The sequence below is a fragment of the Ruditapes philippinarum genome, unplaced genomic scaffold (genome assembly GCF_026571515.1).
Source record: "Ruditapes philippinarum isolate M1 unplaced genomic scaffold, ASM2657151v2 ctg3259_1_1_1_1, whole genome shotgun sequence".
NCBI lineage: Eukaryota > Metazoa > Mollusca > Bivalvia > Venerida > Veneridae > Ruditapes > Ruditapes philippinarum.
The window spans coordinates 96,391-110,693 of NW_026867373.1; the positions used below are offsets into that span (position 1 = coordinate 96,391).

The 14,303-nt window shown below is 35.0% G+C and overlaps 1 protein-coding gene across 2 annotated transcripts in view; it reads left to right on the top strand.

Annotated features, from left to right (window-relative positions):
- The window catches only part of LOC132735850 (trichohyalin-like), a 53,763-nt gene that overhangs the window by 24,540 nt on the left and 14,920 nt on the right, over positions 1-14,303 (top strand). Inside the window, exons 17-21 of one of the 2 annotated variants that reach the window (XM_060722865.1) lie at positions 1,838-1,972; positions 3,775-3,837; positions 4,729-4,746; positions 11,593-11,768; positions 14,203-14,271. In XM_060722865.1, coding sequence (XP_060578848.1) covers positions 1,838-1,972; positions 3,775-3,837; positions 4,729-4,746; positions 11,593-11,768; positions 14,203-14,271 — 461 coding nt within the window. The remainder of the gene's footprint in view (positions 1-1,837; positions 1,973-3,774; positions 3,838-4,728; positions 4,747-11,592; positions 11,769-14,202; positions 14,272-14,303) is intronic. The other variant, XM_060722866.1, reaches the window with a different exon arrangement.

Below are 14,303 nucleotides of genomic sequence, written 5' to 3' on the forward strand. Positions count from 1 at the left end.
AAATATGACTGACATTAGTAGAATATGACTGACATTAGTAGGATATGACTGATATAAGAAAGATATGACTGACATTAGTAAAATATGACTGACATTAGTAAAATATGACTTTCATAAAGAGAATATGACAGAAAAGTTGAATACGACCAACATTTAATTATATGACTTACATTAATTATATTGATTTTAAAAATACATGTATAGTAAAATCCGAGTTGTAAAACAAAGGCCAGAAAACTTGTTTTTTTTATAAAGTCACGAAAGTGGTTATTTAAAAGTCTACAACTTATGCTGCAATATTGAATAAACGCAACTTGAATTCATAAGCATATGCTATCTGCTTTCAATCACATTTGTCGCTTTAATTGTCGCAATGAATTAACAGTGTAACATATGTGGATGTCATTAAATTGTGGTGTGTCTCCAAAGCTTTTTGATATGCGCAGCATGCAGCCTTCTTTTGGAGGGAAATTCAATATTATGATGGATGCCTTACTTGAGAGCAATTTGTCATATCCGACTGATATTTAATATGGAATAATGAACTTTTTATCGGTGCAAATAGTTGACATGAGAAATAAAAATGTAGGTCAACAGTTTATCTGGAGCATTTCTTCTGCAGTTTAACCCATTGCTTCATGAGCATTTTGTGAAAAATGGCTGTTTTCATTGAAAAGTCTCCCGTTACAAGTTCAAATTGCTATAATACTATAAAAACTGCTTCAACACTAATCAAACTTGGCACAAATGTTGACTGGACCATTGTCCTTGCAACAACATGCTCAGACTTAAATTTTCTGTTACCATGGCAACGAGGGGACATCTCAAAATTGCCAAAAATCACTATTTTGCGTTGATTTTTTCCATCAAAATTAATTTCAAAGTGCTGCAACTTATCAATGGATTGAGATAGAGTCAAATGCTTTTCAGCGTTGGTTACACGTTACCTTATGATTAATCTGGGGTCATTTACAGCCTCTCACAAGTCCAAAATTTTCTTGGCGATGAGGGGGACTCCGCCCCCCTTCAAACCACCCAAAACAGAAGGGGGCACATCCCCCTTCTGGCAACCCCCTGATGTATCTTTTGGTTGGGGGGCCGCGCCGAAAAAGAGGTCAATTTTTTTAACAACATTTCTCAAACAAAAACAAGTGTTTGGGGCCTAAATAAGGCATTTTTTCATCATTTGAGACAACAAAAAGGGGGGGGGGGGTGAAAAAGGCGTTAAAAGGCGTGTATATGAAGTAATGGGTTAAAAACAACAACAACAAAAAAACCCCTAAAGATTCAGTATCTGTGTAGAGTTTCATTTTTTGGATAACTTGAGTAATAATGCAACAATTAATTTGCCACTTGATTGGTGTTGAATTGCAAAATATATTAAATCACACAAAAATTTTGGATAAAAAGACATAACCTCTTACCCAAATGCTGTTGTAAGATAATCTCTAAACCATTCATAAAATATAATGCCAAATCATTAATCTCTAAACCATTCATAAAATATAATGCCAAATCATTAATCTCTAAACCATTCATAAAATATAATGCCAAATCATTAATCTCTAAACCATTAATAAAATATAATGCCAAATCATTAATCTCTAAACCAGTAATAAAATATAATGCCAAATCATTAATCTCTAAACCAGTTATAAAATATAATGCCAAATCATTAATCTCTAAACCAGTAATAAAATATAACGCCAAATCATTAATCTCTTAACCAGTAATAAAATATAATGCATGATGTAGAAGTTTTAATTCTGACCTTGTTTCTGAGTTATAATCTCTAAGCCACTTTTTCAACCTATATTCTCTAATTCTTGTTCTGTAGGACCAGGAAATGGCACTTTTTGAAAAGGAAAGGCGGGAAGCTGAAGCAAATCTAAGAAAACGATTGGCTGCTGAAACAGAGGCTGCTCTCACTCAGCAGGAAAAGGAACTGGCTGTGTTAATGGGAAGATTAGAGGTACAGTTAACATAACTGATTATATAATTGAGCCACGTCACAACAAAACCAACATAGTGCGTTTGTGACCAGCATGGATCCAGACCAGCCTGCACATTCGTGCAGTCTGATCAGGATCCATGCTGTTCGCTCATAAAACCCTATAACAAGTAGAGAAACTGATAGCGAACAGCAAGAATCCTGATCAGACTGCGCGAATGCGCAGGCTGGTCTAGATCTTTGCTGTTCGCAAACCCACTATGTTGGTTTTGTCATGGCGCGGCTAAATTTATTTTAACATGATATTTAGAATGAATTACCTATATGTATAACATGTTTGCTCTTAATTTATTCAATGAGAATTGTTTAAATGTTGACCAGCCCATTTTAATTAGAGTCTGCTATTACTCTGACATGTCTGTTAAAAAAATGTGCCCCTTGTGGCTGAGGGGTTGCCTTTACAGGTTGAGGCATCATAATTGCAGCCACTGTTTAACCCTGCGTGATTGTAAGAGGCAACTAAATGGTTCCAAATTACTGGACTCTGTGCATCTCTTAGCTCTAGCAGTTGAGGTGGTTTTGACCTCTGGCATTGCTTTGAAGATTGTTAATGCCAAATTCATCTTTCCTGTTTCAGTGCCATATGACGTTGCACTGTAAAACCAAACAAACCAAAAAATGTTTTATTTGTAAACAAGTCTGTCTAAATTTTATACTGCACAATTGGTCACTGTTTAATTCAAATTTTATTTTGTGGTGACTGGTCATAGAACTTATTTTAGCTTTATAACCATTGACTTTTCATAGGAATGGAAGCAATTTTGACAATTTTTAGCTCGACTTTTCTATGAAAAGGGGAGCTATCCTACTCGCCCCGGCGTCGGCGTCGGCGTCGGCGTTGGCGTCACACCTTGGTTAAGTTTTTCGTACCACCCCACTTTATTTCAGAAGTATTACAAGTATGGCTTTGAAACTTACCATACTTGTTCACCATCATAACCTCCATCTACAGACAAGAGTACATAACTCTGTCAAGGTTTTTGACAGAATTATGGCCCTTTTTTGACTTAGAAAGTGTATTGAGCTTGGTTAAGTTTTTTGTACCACCTCACTTTATTTCAAAACCATTGGAGGTATTGCTTTGAAACTGACCATACTTGTTTACCATCACGACCTTCATCAACAGACAAGAGGACATAACTCTGTCAAGGTTTTTGACAGAATTATGCCCCTTTTTGACTTAGAAAATACATTGAATATGGGTAAAATCCACTTATTGCCTTAACCCTTTGAGATATTGCTTTGAAACTTTTAATGCTATTTCACATCATTACCCCCATCTGTACGCAAGAGAAGGTAACTCTGTCAAGGATTTGTTTTTAAAAATTAAGGCCTTTTATCGACTTAGAATCTTGGTTAAGTTTTTAGTACCAGTCCACTTTTTGACTGAACTGTTTGAGATATTAATTTGAAAGTTGGAATACTTGTTTACAATCATGATTCCCAAACATGTCCAGGAGAAGGTAATTCTGTCAAAGATTTTATTTGAATTATGGCCCTTAACTGTCAATGTTTTGTATTATAGGCAAGCACTAAAAAACTTAAAAAATCTAAAAAAATTCATTCCTATCCACTTGTTCACTTTACCATAAATTATGTCATATAAACATTGCTGTAATATTCAAGGGTATCAAACAACTAGTTCACTTTAAAAATACAGAGATTCTTGTATTGCCTTTTACTGCAAAAACTTTTTTTATTGGCAAGCAATAAAAAAGTCGAGCGCGCTGTCTTACGGACAGCTCTTGTTGGTAATGTTTTAGGTTGGTACAGCCAGACGACAAGCAGTTCTTCAGAAACAGGACCAGACTTTGAAAGAATTACAGGTAAAAATAATTTTCTGGATTTTAAAAGTGGCATATTGAATAAAATTTCAATAATGTTAATATGACAGTTAAAATTCAAAATGTTTTCATCTCTTACTGAACTATTTACAAACCTCATTATGTGTGTTGGAATATTTAAAGCTATTTTAAACAGAGAAGGCAGTGTAGTTATTGGGTTACTGCCATATTCTGCTGATTTTATGTATAAAATTGACACCCCGACTTATAAAGCAGTCAGTCATATAGCTGAGTTAATGATGGTAATAAATCACATTTGCATATCGGTCAATGCTGTAGCTTTAAGTATGTTAGAAAATGCAAATGACCAAAAAACAAACAAATTCTTACAATGCATATGATCATAAATTGTTAAGCTTAAATCAATTCAGTTCACGAAAACCAGGTGAGGATTTCCAGTGTGTTTGTGCCTTTTTATCCATTGTTTCTCATAAGTGTTAAATGACTTTTACACAAACATGTGGCTGGATCTTCATCAAACTTAATTTTTTTACCAGTATAATTTAATCCTATCTCAAATTTTGCCTTTGTAACTAGCAATATTTCAAGTTCACCATTGTTATTATTTTTTCATGAGTAACCTAGGCAACAAACTGCTTTTTTTCTTTTTCCACAAAAGAGTTTGTTGATTAACCTAGGATTTGAATATACCGGGTATATGACTATAAAGACTCAATAAGAATAATTATCTACTTCACAAAGTCTTAACCTCCAAAAAAGAAAGAAGAGCTAAACTTTTGTAAACCTTTAGTAAGCAGTTACTCTTCTCATCTCACTGGATTTGTGAAGTAGATAATTATTATTTAAATGTTTCCACAATGATTTAAAGTCAATAAGAACAGTTTGTTAGGTTTTATAATTTTAATGTTATAGGCAGCAAAAGAGAAACAGGTATGTTATACTTGGGTGTTATGACTTTGTCAAGGTGATGAGAGTGTGATTCAAACTTTTTGCATGTATATAAAGCTTGGATTTCTTGCTTTTTATGCCCCCCAAGGGAGGTATAATATAGTCGCACCGTCTGTCTGTCCGTTCGTCTGTCTGTCCCACTTCATTTGTGTCTGGACTGTAACTTTGTCATACATTATAACAGGATTTTAGAATAACTTTGGATAAATGTCTACAACATCAAGACAATTAGTCGCATCCAATAATCACGTCCCTACCTCAAAGGTCAAGGTCACACTACCATTTGGAACTTCACTTTATCACAATTAGTGTTTATAGGTACATACATTCGTGTCCGGGCTGTAACTTTGTCAAACATTGGAGGATTTTAAACTAACTAGGCATAAATGTCTACCACATCAAGATGAAATGTCACAACAAAGACCCATGTCCCCACCTTCAAGGTCACACTTATAGCTTGAAGATACACATTCATGTCCGGGCTTTAACTTTGTCATGCATGGAAGGATTTTAAAATAACTTGGCATAAATGTCTACCACATCAAGACAATGTGTTGCGGCTAAGGCTCATGTCTATCTGTCTGTGTGTCCCCACTTACACAACAATCATGTCCAGACTGTAACTTTGTCATGCATTGAGGGATTTTGAAATAATTTGGCACAAATGTCTATCTCATAACAACCTTTTGTCGCAACCAGGAACCACATCCCTTCTTCAAAGGTCAAGGTCACACTTATATTTTGAAGGTTCATGCTATCACAATTAGAGATTACAGGTACAATATTACAAAGAACAATATTCAGCAATTAGTTACTTTCATTCTCTTTTCTTTTCATAATACCTGCATGCTTAAGAAACCTTTTTCGGGGGCATTTGTCACTTGGGTGACAGCTCTTGTTTGAACTCTGCTAGAAAATTATTTGCTACAGAACTTTGCTACAAAATTTTATTCAACTGTATAGAAGCATAAAGATTTGATGAATGACAGCTGACCCTCCTAATCTGCATTAATATTTCAATGCAGACCATGACCAGAATATAAAACATACTAAATAATTTGATTTAGTAAATCATATCATTGGATTTTATAAATCATTTCATTGGATTTCGTAAATCATTCCCTTGGATTTTGTAAATCATTGCTAGACACACTTTGTTTTGCTTGAAATTTGTTTTTGTTTTATGTGCTTTTTATTTGTGTCTTTTTATCATGTATTCTTTTGGTTTTATCATTTATATATTAGCCGCGTCACGACAAAACCAACATCTGCGCAGTCTGATCAGGATCCATGCTGTTCGCTATCAATTTCTCTACTTGTAATATGGTCTGTAAGCGAACAGCATGGATCCTGATCAGACTGCACGAATAGGCAGGCTGGTCTGGATCTATGCTGGTCGCAAACCCACAACGTTGGTTTTGTCTTGACGCGGCTCATATTGATATTTTATCTTCTGAATTTTACCAATGGATTTTTCACATTCACCATGACTGTTTTCTATATTTGAGACTCTTTCATATATGTATACATATATCATGTACATGTATATTTTGTTTCTTATTCACAATATATGTATTTTCTATATACATTTATTTAAATCTTATCACATTTTTCTTTGAATTTTTTTAAATGTTTTATAAATTCTACATATATATAAAGTTTCTTTTCACTGTGTATCTCTTTTACATAATATTATACATATATAGGATTTTATATGAGTAGTAATTTCATGTAGAATTTTATCCTATACTTTTTTCAATGAGATATTGAAATTAGGCATGCATATCAGTAACATAAAAGTTATTTCACAGTTCAAAAATCAGCAAACTATAATATTTGTTTTAAATATTTTAGTTAATGGCCTTTACCTAGAAAAATATTGTATATTGTAACAAAGTAGAAGACACAACAAATCAATATTTTTATGACTTCATGGAAATCTCAAATTAACCAATGTCATTTTGTACATTTTTGGGTATACTGTAAAATCAACCCTACCTATATTTCTTAAAATTTTAACACATTTTTCAATTTTTTTTAAATTTTTTTTTGTGTAAATTTTGTTTGCATATCTGAAAATGTACAGTTTTAATATATACAATATGTACAATGTAAAATTTTATTTCTATCAGTGTATTATACAAGTATGTTGAAAAATGAAATTTCATGATTATAAGAAATTACAGTATTTAAAACCTGTCCTAAAAAAATTTGCTGAACTTACTGTATTTACTGTATGGATAGGGAAAGTATGTTAATTTGATTCACCGTACAGATTTTTTTTTTCAAAAGAAAAAAAAGGACATGTATATTTTAAATGAGGAAAATTGTAGTTTCAAGGTTGAATCTGTAATTTTATGTGTATTTTTGAACGAATGATTTTTGGTGTTTTTCAAGGAATTCAACCTAGACGTGATTTGTAGCTTGATAATAAAATTTTGCCTCCATTTTGTTTACTATCTTTTGCTGTTTTTTTTTAAGGGGAAAAAAAAAAATTAAGGAAAAAAAATTTAAGTTTTAAGTTTTTTTTTTCTTTTTGTTTTTTGGTTTTGTTTTTCCTTCATTTACATTCACTTATGTTTGGTCAAGTTTTGCAAAGCTTTTGGTACATTTGACCTAGTTTAATGTAATTCTGTTACTAGTTTTTACAAACCACTCATGACCTTCCACTTCGTTTATTGTAATTCTGATATCTTTAAAATGCCTTTGTTTTATGACCTTTGACCTAGTTTAATGTCATTCTGATATATTTTAAATATCCTTGTTTCATGACCTTTGACCTAGTTTAATGCCACTCTGATATCTTTAAAGTGTTCCCATTTCATGACCTTTGACCTAGTTTAATGTAATTCTGATATCTTTAAAATGGCTTTGTTTCATGACCTTTGACCTAGTTTAATGCCACTCTGATATCTTTAAAGTGTTCCCATTTCATGACCTTTGACCTAGTTTAATGTAATTCTGATATCTTTAAAATGTCCATGTTTCATAACCTTTGGCCTACTTTAATGTTATTCTGGCATCTTCAAAATTCCCTTGTTTCATGACTTTTGACCAAGTTTAATGTCATTCTGGTATCTTTAAAATGCCCTTGTTTCATGACCTTTGACCTAGTTTAATGTCATTCACATCACTTCTAAGTTTGATTGTATGTTTGTAGATTTATTGTTCAGTAAAAAAACAATTAGCCCAATTTTGAACAATTGGATAAAATGTAATTGTCCTGAGTGTAAATGTAAAGGCAGTCTTTGACCTAAAGAAATGTCATTATACCCCTGCACAACAAAGTTGTAAGGGGGGTATACTGGAATCAGCTTGTCCGTCCGTCCGGCCGTACGGCTGTCCGTCGGTTTTTTCTTGTCCGCCCGATAATTTAAGATTCCTTTGACCCTTTGTCTTCATATTTGGCATGGAGCTTAGTCATGATTAGTAGATGACCCCTATTGATTTTGAGGTCACTAGGTCAAAGGTCAAGGTCACAGGGGCCTTGACTTCAAAAAGCTTGTCCGCCCAATAACTTAAGATTCCTTTGACCTACAGTCGTCATATTTGGCATGGAGGTTAGTCATGATTAGTAGATGACCCCTATAGATTTTGAGGTCACCAGGTCAAAGGTCAAGGTCACAGGAGCCTTGTCTTTAAAAAGCTTGTCCGCCCAATAACTTAAGATTCCTTTGACCCACAGTCTTCATATTTGGCATGGAGGTAAGTCATGATTAGTAGATGACCCCTATTGATTTTGAGGTCAAAGGTCAAGGTCACAGGGGCCTTGACTTCAAAAAGCTTGTCCGCCCAATAACTTAAGATTCCTTTGACCCATAGTCTTCATATTTGGCATTGAGGTTAGTCATGATTAGTAGATGACCCCTATTGATTTTGAGGTTGCCAGGTCAAAGGTCAAGGTCACAGGGGCCTTGACTTCAAAAAGCTTGTCCGCCCAATAACTTAAGATTCCTTTGACCAACAGTCTTCATATTTGGCATGGAGGCTAGTCATGATAAGTAGATGACCCCTATTGACTTTGAGGTCAAAGGTCAAGGTCACAGGGGCCTTGACTTCAAAAAGCTTGTCCGCCCAATAACTTAAGATTCCTTTGACCTACAGTCGTCATATTTGGCATGGAGGTTAGTCATGATTAGTAGATGACCCCTATAGATTTTGAGGTCACCAGGTCAAAGGTCAAGGTCACAGGAGCCTTGTCTTTAAAAAGCTTGTCCGCCCAATAACTTAAGATTCCTTTGACCCACAGTCTTCATATTTGGCATGGAGGTAAGTCATGATTAGTAGATGACCCCTATTGATTTTGAGGTCAAAGGTCAAGGTCACAGGGGCCTTGACTTCAAAAAGCTTGTCCGCCCAATAACTTAAGATTCCTTTGACCCATAGTCTTCATATTTGGCATTGAGGTTAGTCATGATTAGTAGATGACCCCTATTGATTTTGAGGTTGCCAGGTCAAAGGTCAAGGTCACAGGGGCCTTGACTTCAAAAAGCTTGTCCGCCCAATAACTTAAGATTCCTTTGACCTACAGTCGTCATATTTGGCATGGAGGTTAGTCATGATTAGTAGATGCCCCCTATTGACTTTGAGGTCAAAGGTCAAGGTCACAGGGGCCTTGACTTCAAAAAGCTTGTCCGCCCAATAATTTAAGATTCCTTTGACCCACAGTCTTCATATTTGGAATGGAGGTTAGTCATGATTAGTAGATGACCCCTATAGATTTTGAGGTTGCCAGGTCAAAGGTCAAGGTCACAGGGGCCTTGACTTCAAAAAGCTTGTCCGCCCAATAACAAGATTCCTTTGACCCACAGTCTTCATATTTGGCATTGAGGTTAGTCATGATTAGTAGATGACCCCTATTGACTTTGAGGTCACCAGGTCAAAGGTCAAGGTCACAGGGGCCTTGACTTCAAAAAGCTTGTCCGCCCAATAACTTAAGATTCCTTTGACCCATAGTCTTCATATTTGGCATTGAGGTTAGTCATGATTAGTAGATGACCCCTATTGATTTTGAGGTCACTAGGTCAAAGGTAAAGGTCACAGGGGCCTTGACTTCAAAAAGCTTGTCCGCCCAATAACTTAAGATTCCTTTGACCTACAGTCGTCATATTAGGCATGGAGGTTAGTCATGATTAGTAGATGACCCCTATTGATTTTGAGGTTGCCAGGTCAAAGGTCAAGGTCACAGGGGCCTTGACTTCAAAAAGCTTGTCCGCCCAATAACAAGATTCCTTTGACCCACAGTCTTCATATTTGGCATTGAGGTTAGTCATGATTAGTAGATGACCCCTATTGACTTTGAGGTCACCAGGTCAAAGGTCAAGGTCACAGGGGACTTGACTTCAAAAAGCTTGTCCGCCAAATATTTTAATATTCCTTTGACCCACAGTCTTCATATTTGGCATGGAGGTTAGTCATGATTAGTAGATGACCCCTATTGACTTTGAGGTCAAAGGTCAAGGTCACAGGGGCCTTGACTTCAAAAAGCTTGTCCTCCCAATAACTTAAGATTCCTTTGACCCACAGTCTTCATATTTGGCATGGAGGTTAGTCATGATTAGTAGATGCCCCCTATTGACTTTGAGGTCAAAGGTCAAGGTCACAGGGGCCTTGACTTCAAAAAGCTTGTCCGCCCAATAATTTAAGATTCCTTTGACCCACAGTCTTCATATTTGGAATGGAGGTTAGTCATGATTAGTAGATGACCCCTATAGATTTTGAGGTCAAAGGTCAAGGTCACAGGGACTTTGACTTCAAAAAGTTTGTCTGCCCAATAACTTTAGATTCCTTTGACCCACAGTCTTCATATTTGGCATGGATGTTGATCATGATTAGTAGATGACCCCTTTTGATTTTGAGGTCACTGGATCAAAGGTCAAGGTCATAGGGACTTTGACTTCAAAAAGTTTGTCCACCCATTAACTTAAGATTCCTTTGACCCACAGTCTTCATATTTGGCATGGATATTGATCATGACTATAAGGTGACCCCTATTGATTTTGAGGTCACTGGGTCAAAGGTCAAGGTCACAGGGACCTTGACAAAAAAAAAGCTTTTCTTCTCAATTGCTAAAGAATGTCCTGTCCGCAATGTATTGATTTTGACATTTTCACATTTGAAGCATGTAGAATACATAACTTAGCAATGCACTGGCTTAGTAACCTCAGATTTGGCAGGGAGGTTGTCCTTGAGCTCTAAATGGCCACTGTTGATTCTGACAAAGTGGTATGCGGGGGTATTCACGCCATGATAGTGGCAGTTCTAGTTTCTGTTTGCTAAATTTTCAAAACCTTTTGTATGTGACCTCTGACCTAGATTTAATGTCAATTTAAGCCTCTTTGATCAAGAAAACCTTAGTAACTTTTGTGATAAGGTGAAAAAACGTGTAGCCTGATCCTCAGAATAATGAGTGTGACTTGGCTACCTGGCCACATATAGAATGATGGCATGTGACCTAGATTTACAGTCTTATAGTTTTGACGTTGTATCAAGAAATGCTGTATTAAGCTTGTTGTAACTAGTTTCCAAAGCTGAACATTTTATTGTGGAGCTTTCAATGTTTAGTACATGTACAATATTAAATTTGAAGAAAAAAGTCAAAGGGTTTTCATTTTTATCTCAGGCAACAGATGTGCCGACGAAAACAACCAATTTGGCGAAGGGTCAAGGGAATATTTAAATCTACAGGCTAAAAACACAAATGATTTTAATAGCATTTCAACCAAGGATATGGATCGCCAATCTGTTAATAATGAAAACCCTGAGATCAAAATTCAGACAAACAGTCTTAGGTGCTTTTACGACATTTTGTACGGTATTTATTTTTAGGCTCAACTCGAGAGTAAGATAGAGGATGGAAGATTGTCGGCCAACAAAGCGGACCAGATTATACAGCAACACTACAACCAGGTGGAACATGTTAATGATAAAATACAGATGAACAGGGAGAGGCAAGAACAGATGATTAATGAGAAGATACAAGCCAAAAAATTTGCCAAACAAAGGTATGTATTTAAAGCAGCATGCATCCAGATTCATGCTAATTTCATGAAAATTTTGAAAATGTATTCAAAAGGTAAAATACTTTAAAGTGAACAAGGAAAGTAATTTACACATTGCAAACGGCACTTACAATCCATGTAAATTACCAAAAGGGGGTCAAACTAAACATAAATACCTCTTACTGCATTAGGAATGCAGTCAAGAAAGATAGTGATTGATATTGAAAAATCAGTCATTAATGGCACATAACATGTAAATAATTAATTAAATATTGAATATTTTTACTTTTCTTATGATCTTAATAGATTTTTCTAGAGATTTAATTTCTTGAAATATTTTTACTCAAATGGAGGCATGCAGCCTTAAAGTGACATTATGCCCATTAAAAGGGTATATAGTGAGTGAATAGATTAAAGTCAACATAAGTTTACATTTTGCCGTAACTCCATTAATTTTTATAATAAACTTTGCATGAACAATGAATGACTCATATGGGCCAAGGAAATTTCTATAAATATCCATTGGAATTTACCTGAACATTAAATTTATAAAAAGAGTGGAAATGAGCAAATTGTCAACTTACCATCTGTCCCCACCATTCTGGGTTAAATTGTGTTGGTTTTATTATTGGCATCTTAATACATAGCAGGAAATATTTACAACTGTACAGTCAAACCACTTGCCCCTCACCACTGTGGGTTCGAATCCCGAAAGGGACTTTGGATTCTTTCAATATTTATTTTGTGAGGAAGCTATCCAGCTAGCTTATGGAACGTCGGTGGTTCTACTCAGGTGCCCGTTCGTGCCTGAAATAATGCACAGAAGGGCACCTAAGGTCTTCCTCCACCAATAAAGCTGGAATGTCGCGATATGACCTATACTAGCTGTGTCAATGTGACATAAAACCCAAAACAAATAACTGTGCAGTGTGAGGACATTTAGTGAGGATTTGTACAATGACCCTGCTGTACCTAGGGGGTTTGGGGCCACAGTTTAGAATTGAAAAAAAAATACATGTCGTGCATGAATGGAAAGGAAGTGCCAAAGTAATTTAGTGGGCAGGTTTTGAGATTATATGTCTAATGACTATAAAAAAAAAAAACATGTATAAAATGTAAATGTTGCCAATGGTTTTTCAAAATAATTTAGTCATTTTTTTGAAGAAGGGAAGGGTAATTCATAAACCAAACAAAACAAATTAATGAATTACTTAAAAAAATGCATTTGAAGTTAGCTTTAATTTACTTATTTACCTCTGTTTCCTGTTTTCATGAAAAATAGATTAGTAGTGGGCGTTTGTTTTAAGGGCATAATTTTATGAATTTAGTTAATAAATGATGATTACAGTATAAATAATTAAGTTTCTGTGGTAATAATGTAATGGTAACTTGAATGCACCTTGGTGAATATTTTGGACGAATTGACGAAATAGAAATAGTTCATTGGCAGGTTTAAGATTGGGCTGAAGTATCCTATAGAATGAAATGTTTAAATCTGTCTCAATATAATAAGCTTCATTTATATTGTGATGCCTAATAAATATTGTATATGTACATTATGATTGTGTGTTTGATTAAGTTGGTGTTAATGGTTTCCCCAAATCCTCTTCCTACATCCGTCCTTAACACCTCACTCTACCAACCCGCTCTTACCACCTCCCTCCTTCAGACCTCATACTACACTACCCACCCACCCTTTCCACCTCTGTCCTTTACACCTCATTCTATCCACCCACTCTTTCCAACTCAGATCCATTGATCAGCGCCTAAAGCTTATTCATAGAAACAATAAAATTAAGTAATTAATTGAAGTCTGTGTGAGTGGAGACAGTGAGATGAAATAGCTGTTATGAATCAGTCAAGGTCACATGACCCAGTCTTCGTCATTAATGTGGGTGGTACAACAGCAGTGTTTATGAGGGATGTAGATTAATATCATTAATTAACTACTAATTAGCTAATAAAATTTGATAACTACAAAAGTTATAATGTTATAAATTTAGATAATGTAGCACTTGCAGGAAAGCTTCACTCTTATATGGTGTAGCTTTACTATTACGTTTGATGTAAACATTCTAAGAAATTAAAGCTACATTCTCATAGGGTGTCTTTTTGCTGTTACACATATTATAAATGAAAATATATGTGTTATTCTAACAAATTAAAGCTACATTTTGAGCAACATTATATTTGTTGTTTTTTAATAGTGCTTCAAGCTAGTGTTGATCCGATTGATTGTTTTGGTATTTGCTCAGATATTTAAAATTCATGAAGTCATAATTTTTATTCCTTGAATATACATATATATAGTTATAGAGTTTGAGCAAAGGAAGGTTACTATTCGAGAGATACGAGTTCGAGCGATCGAAGTTTAACTGTCATATGTAAGAAAAGGATTGTTTTTAAAATGTAAAAAAAAATAATATTTTGTTTCCAGGGAGATTGAAGATGAGCTGAATAGGGAGAAACAAGAGATGATGATGACAAGGAAACAAGCTGGAGCTGGGTAAGTTAGACATGACCCTGCTTGAACCAAAA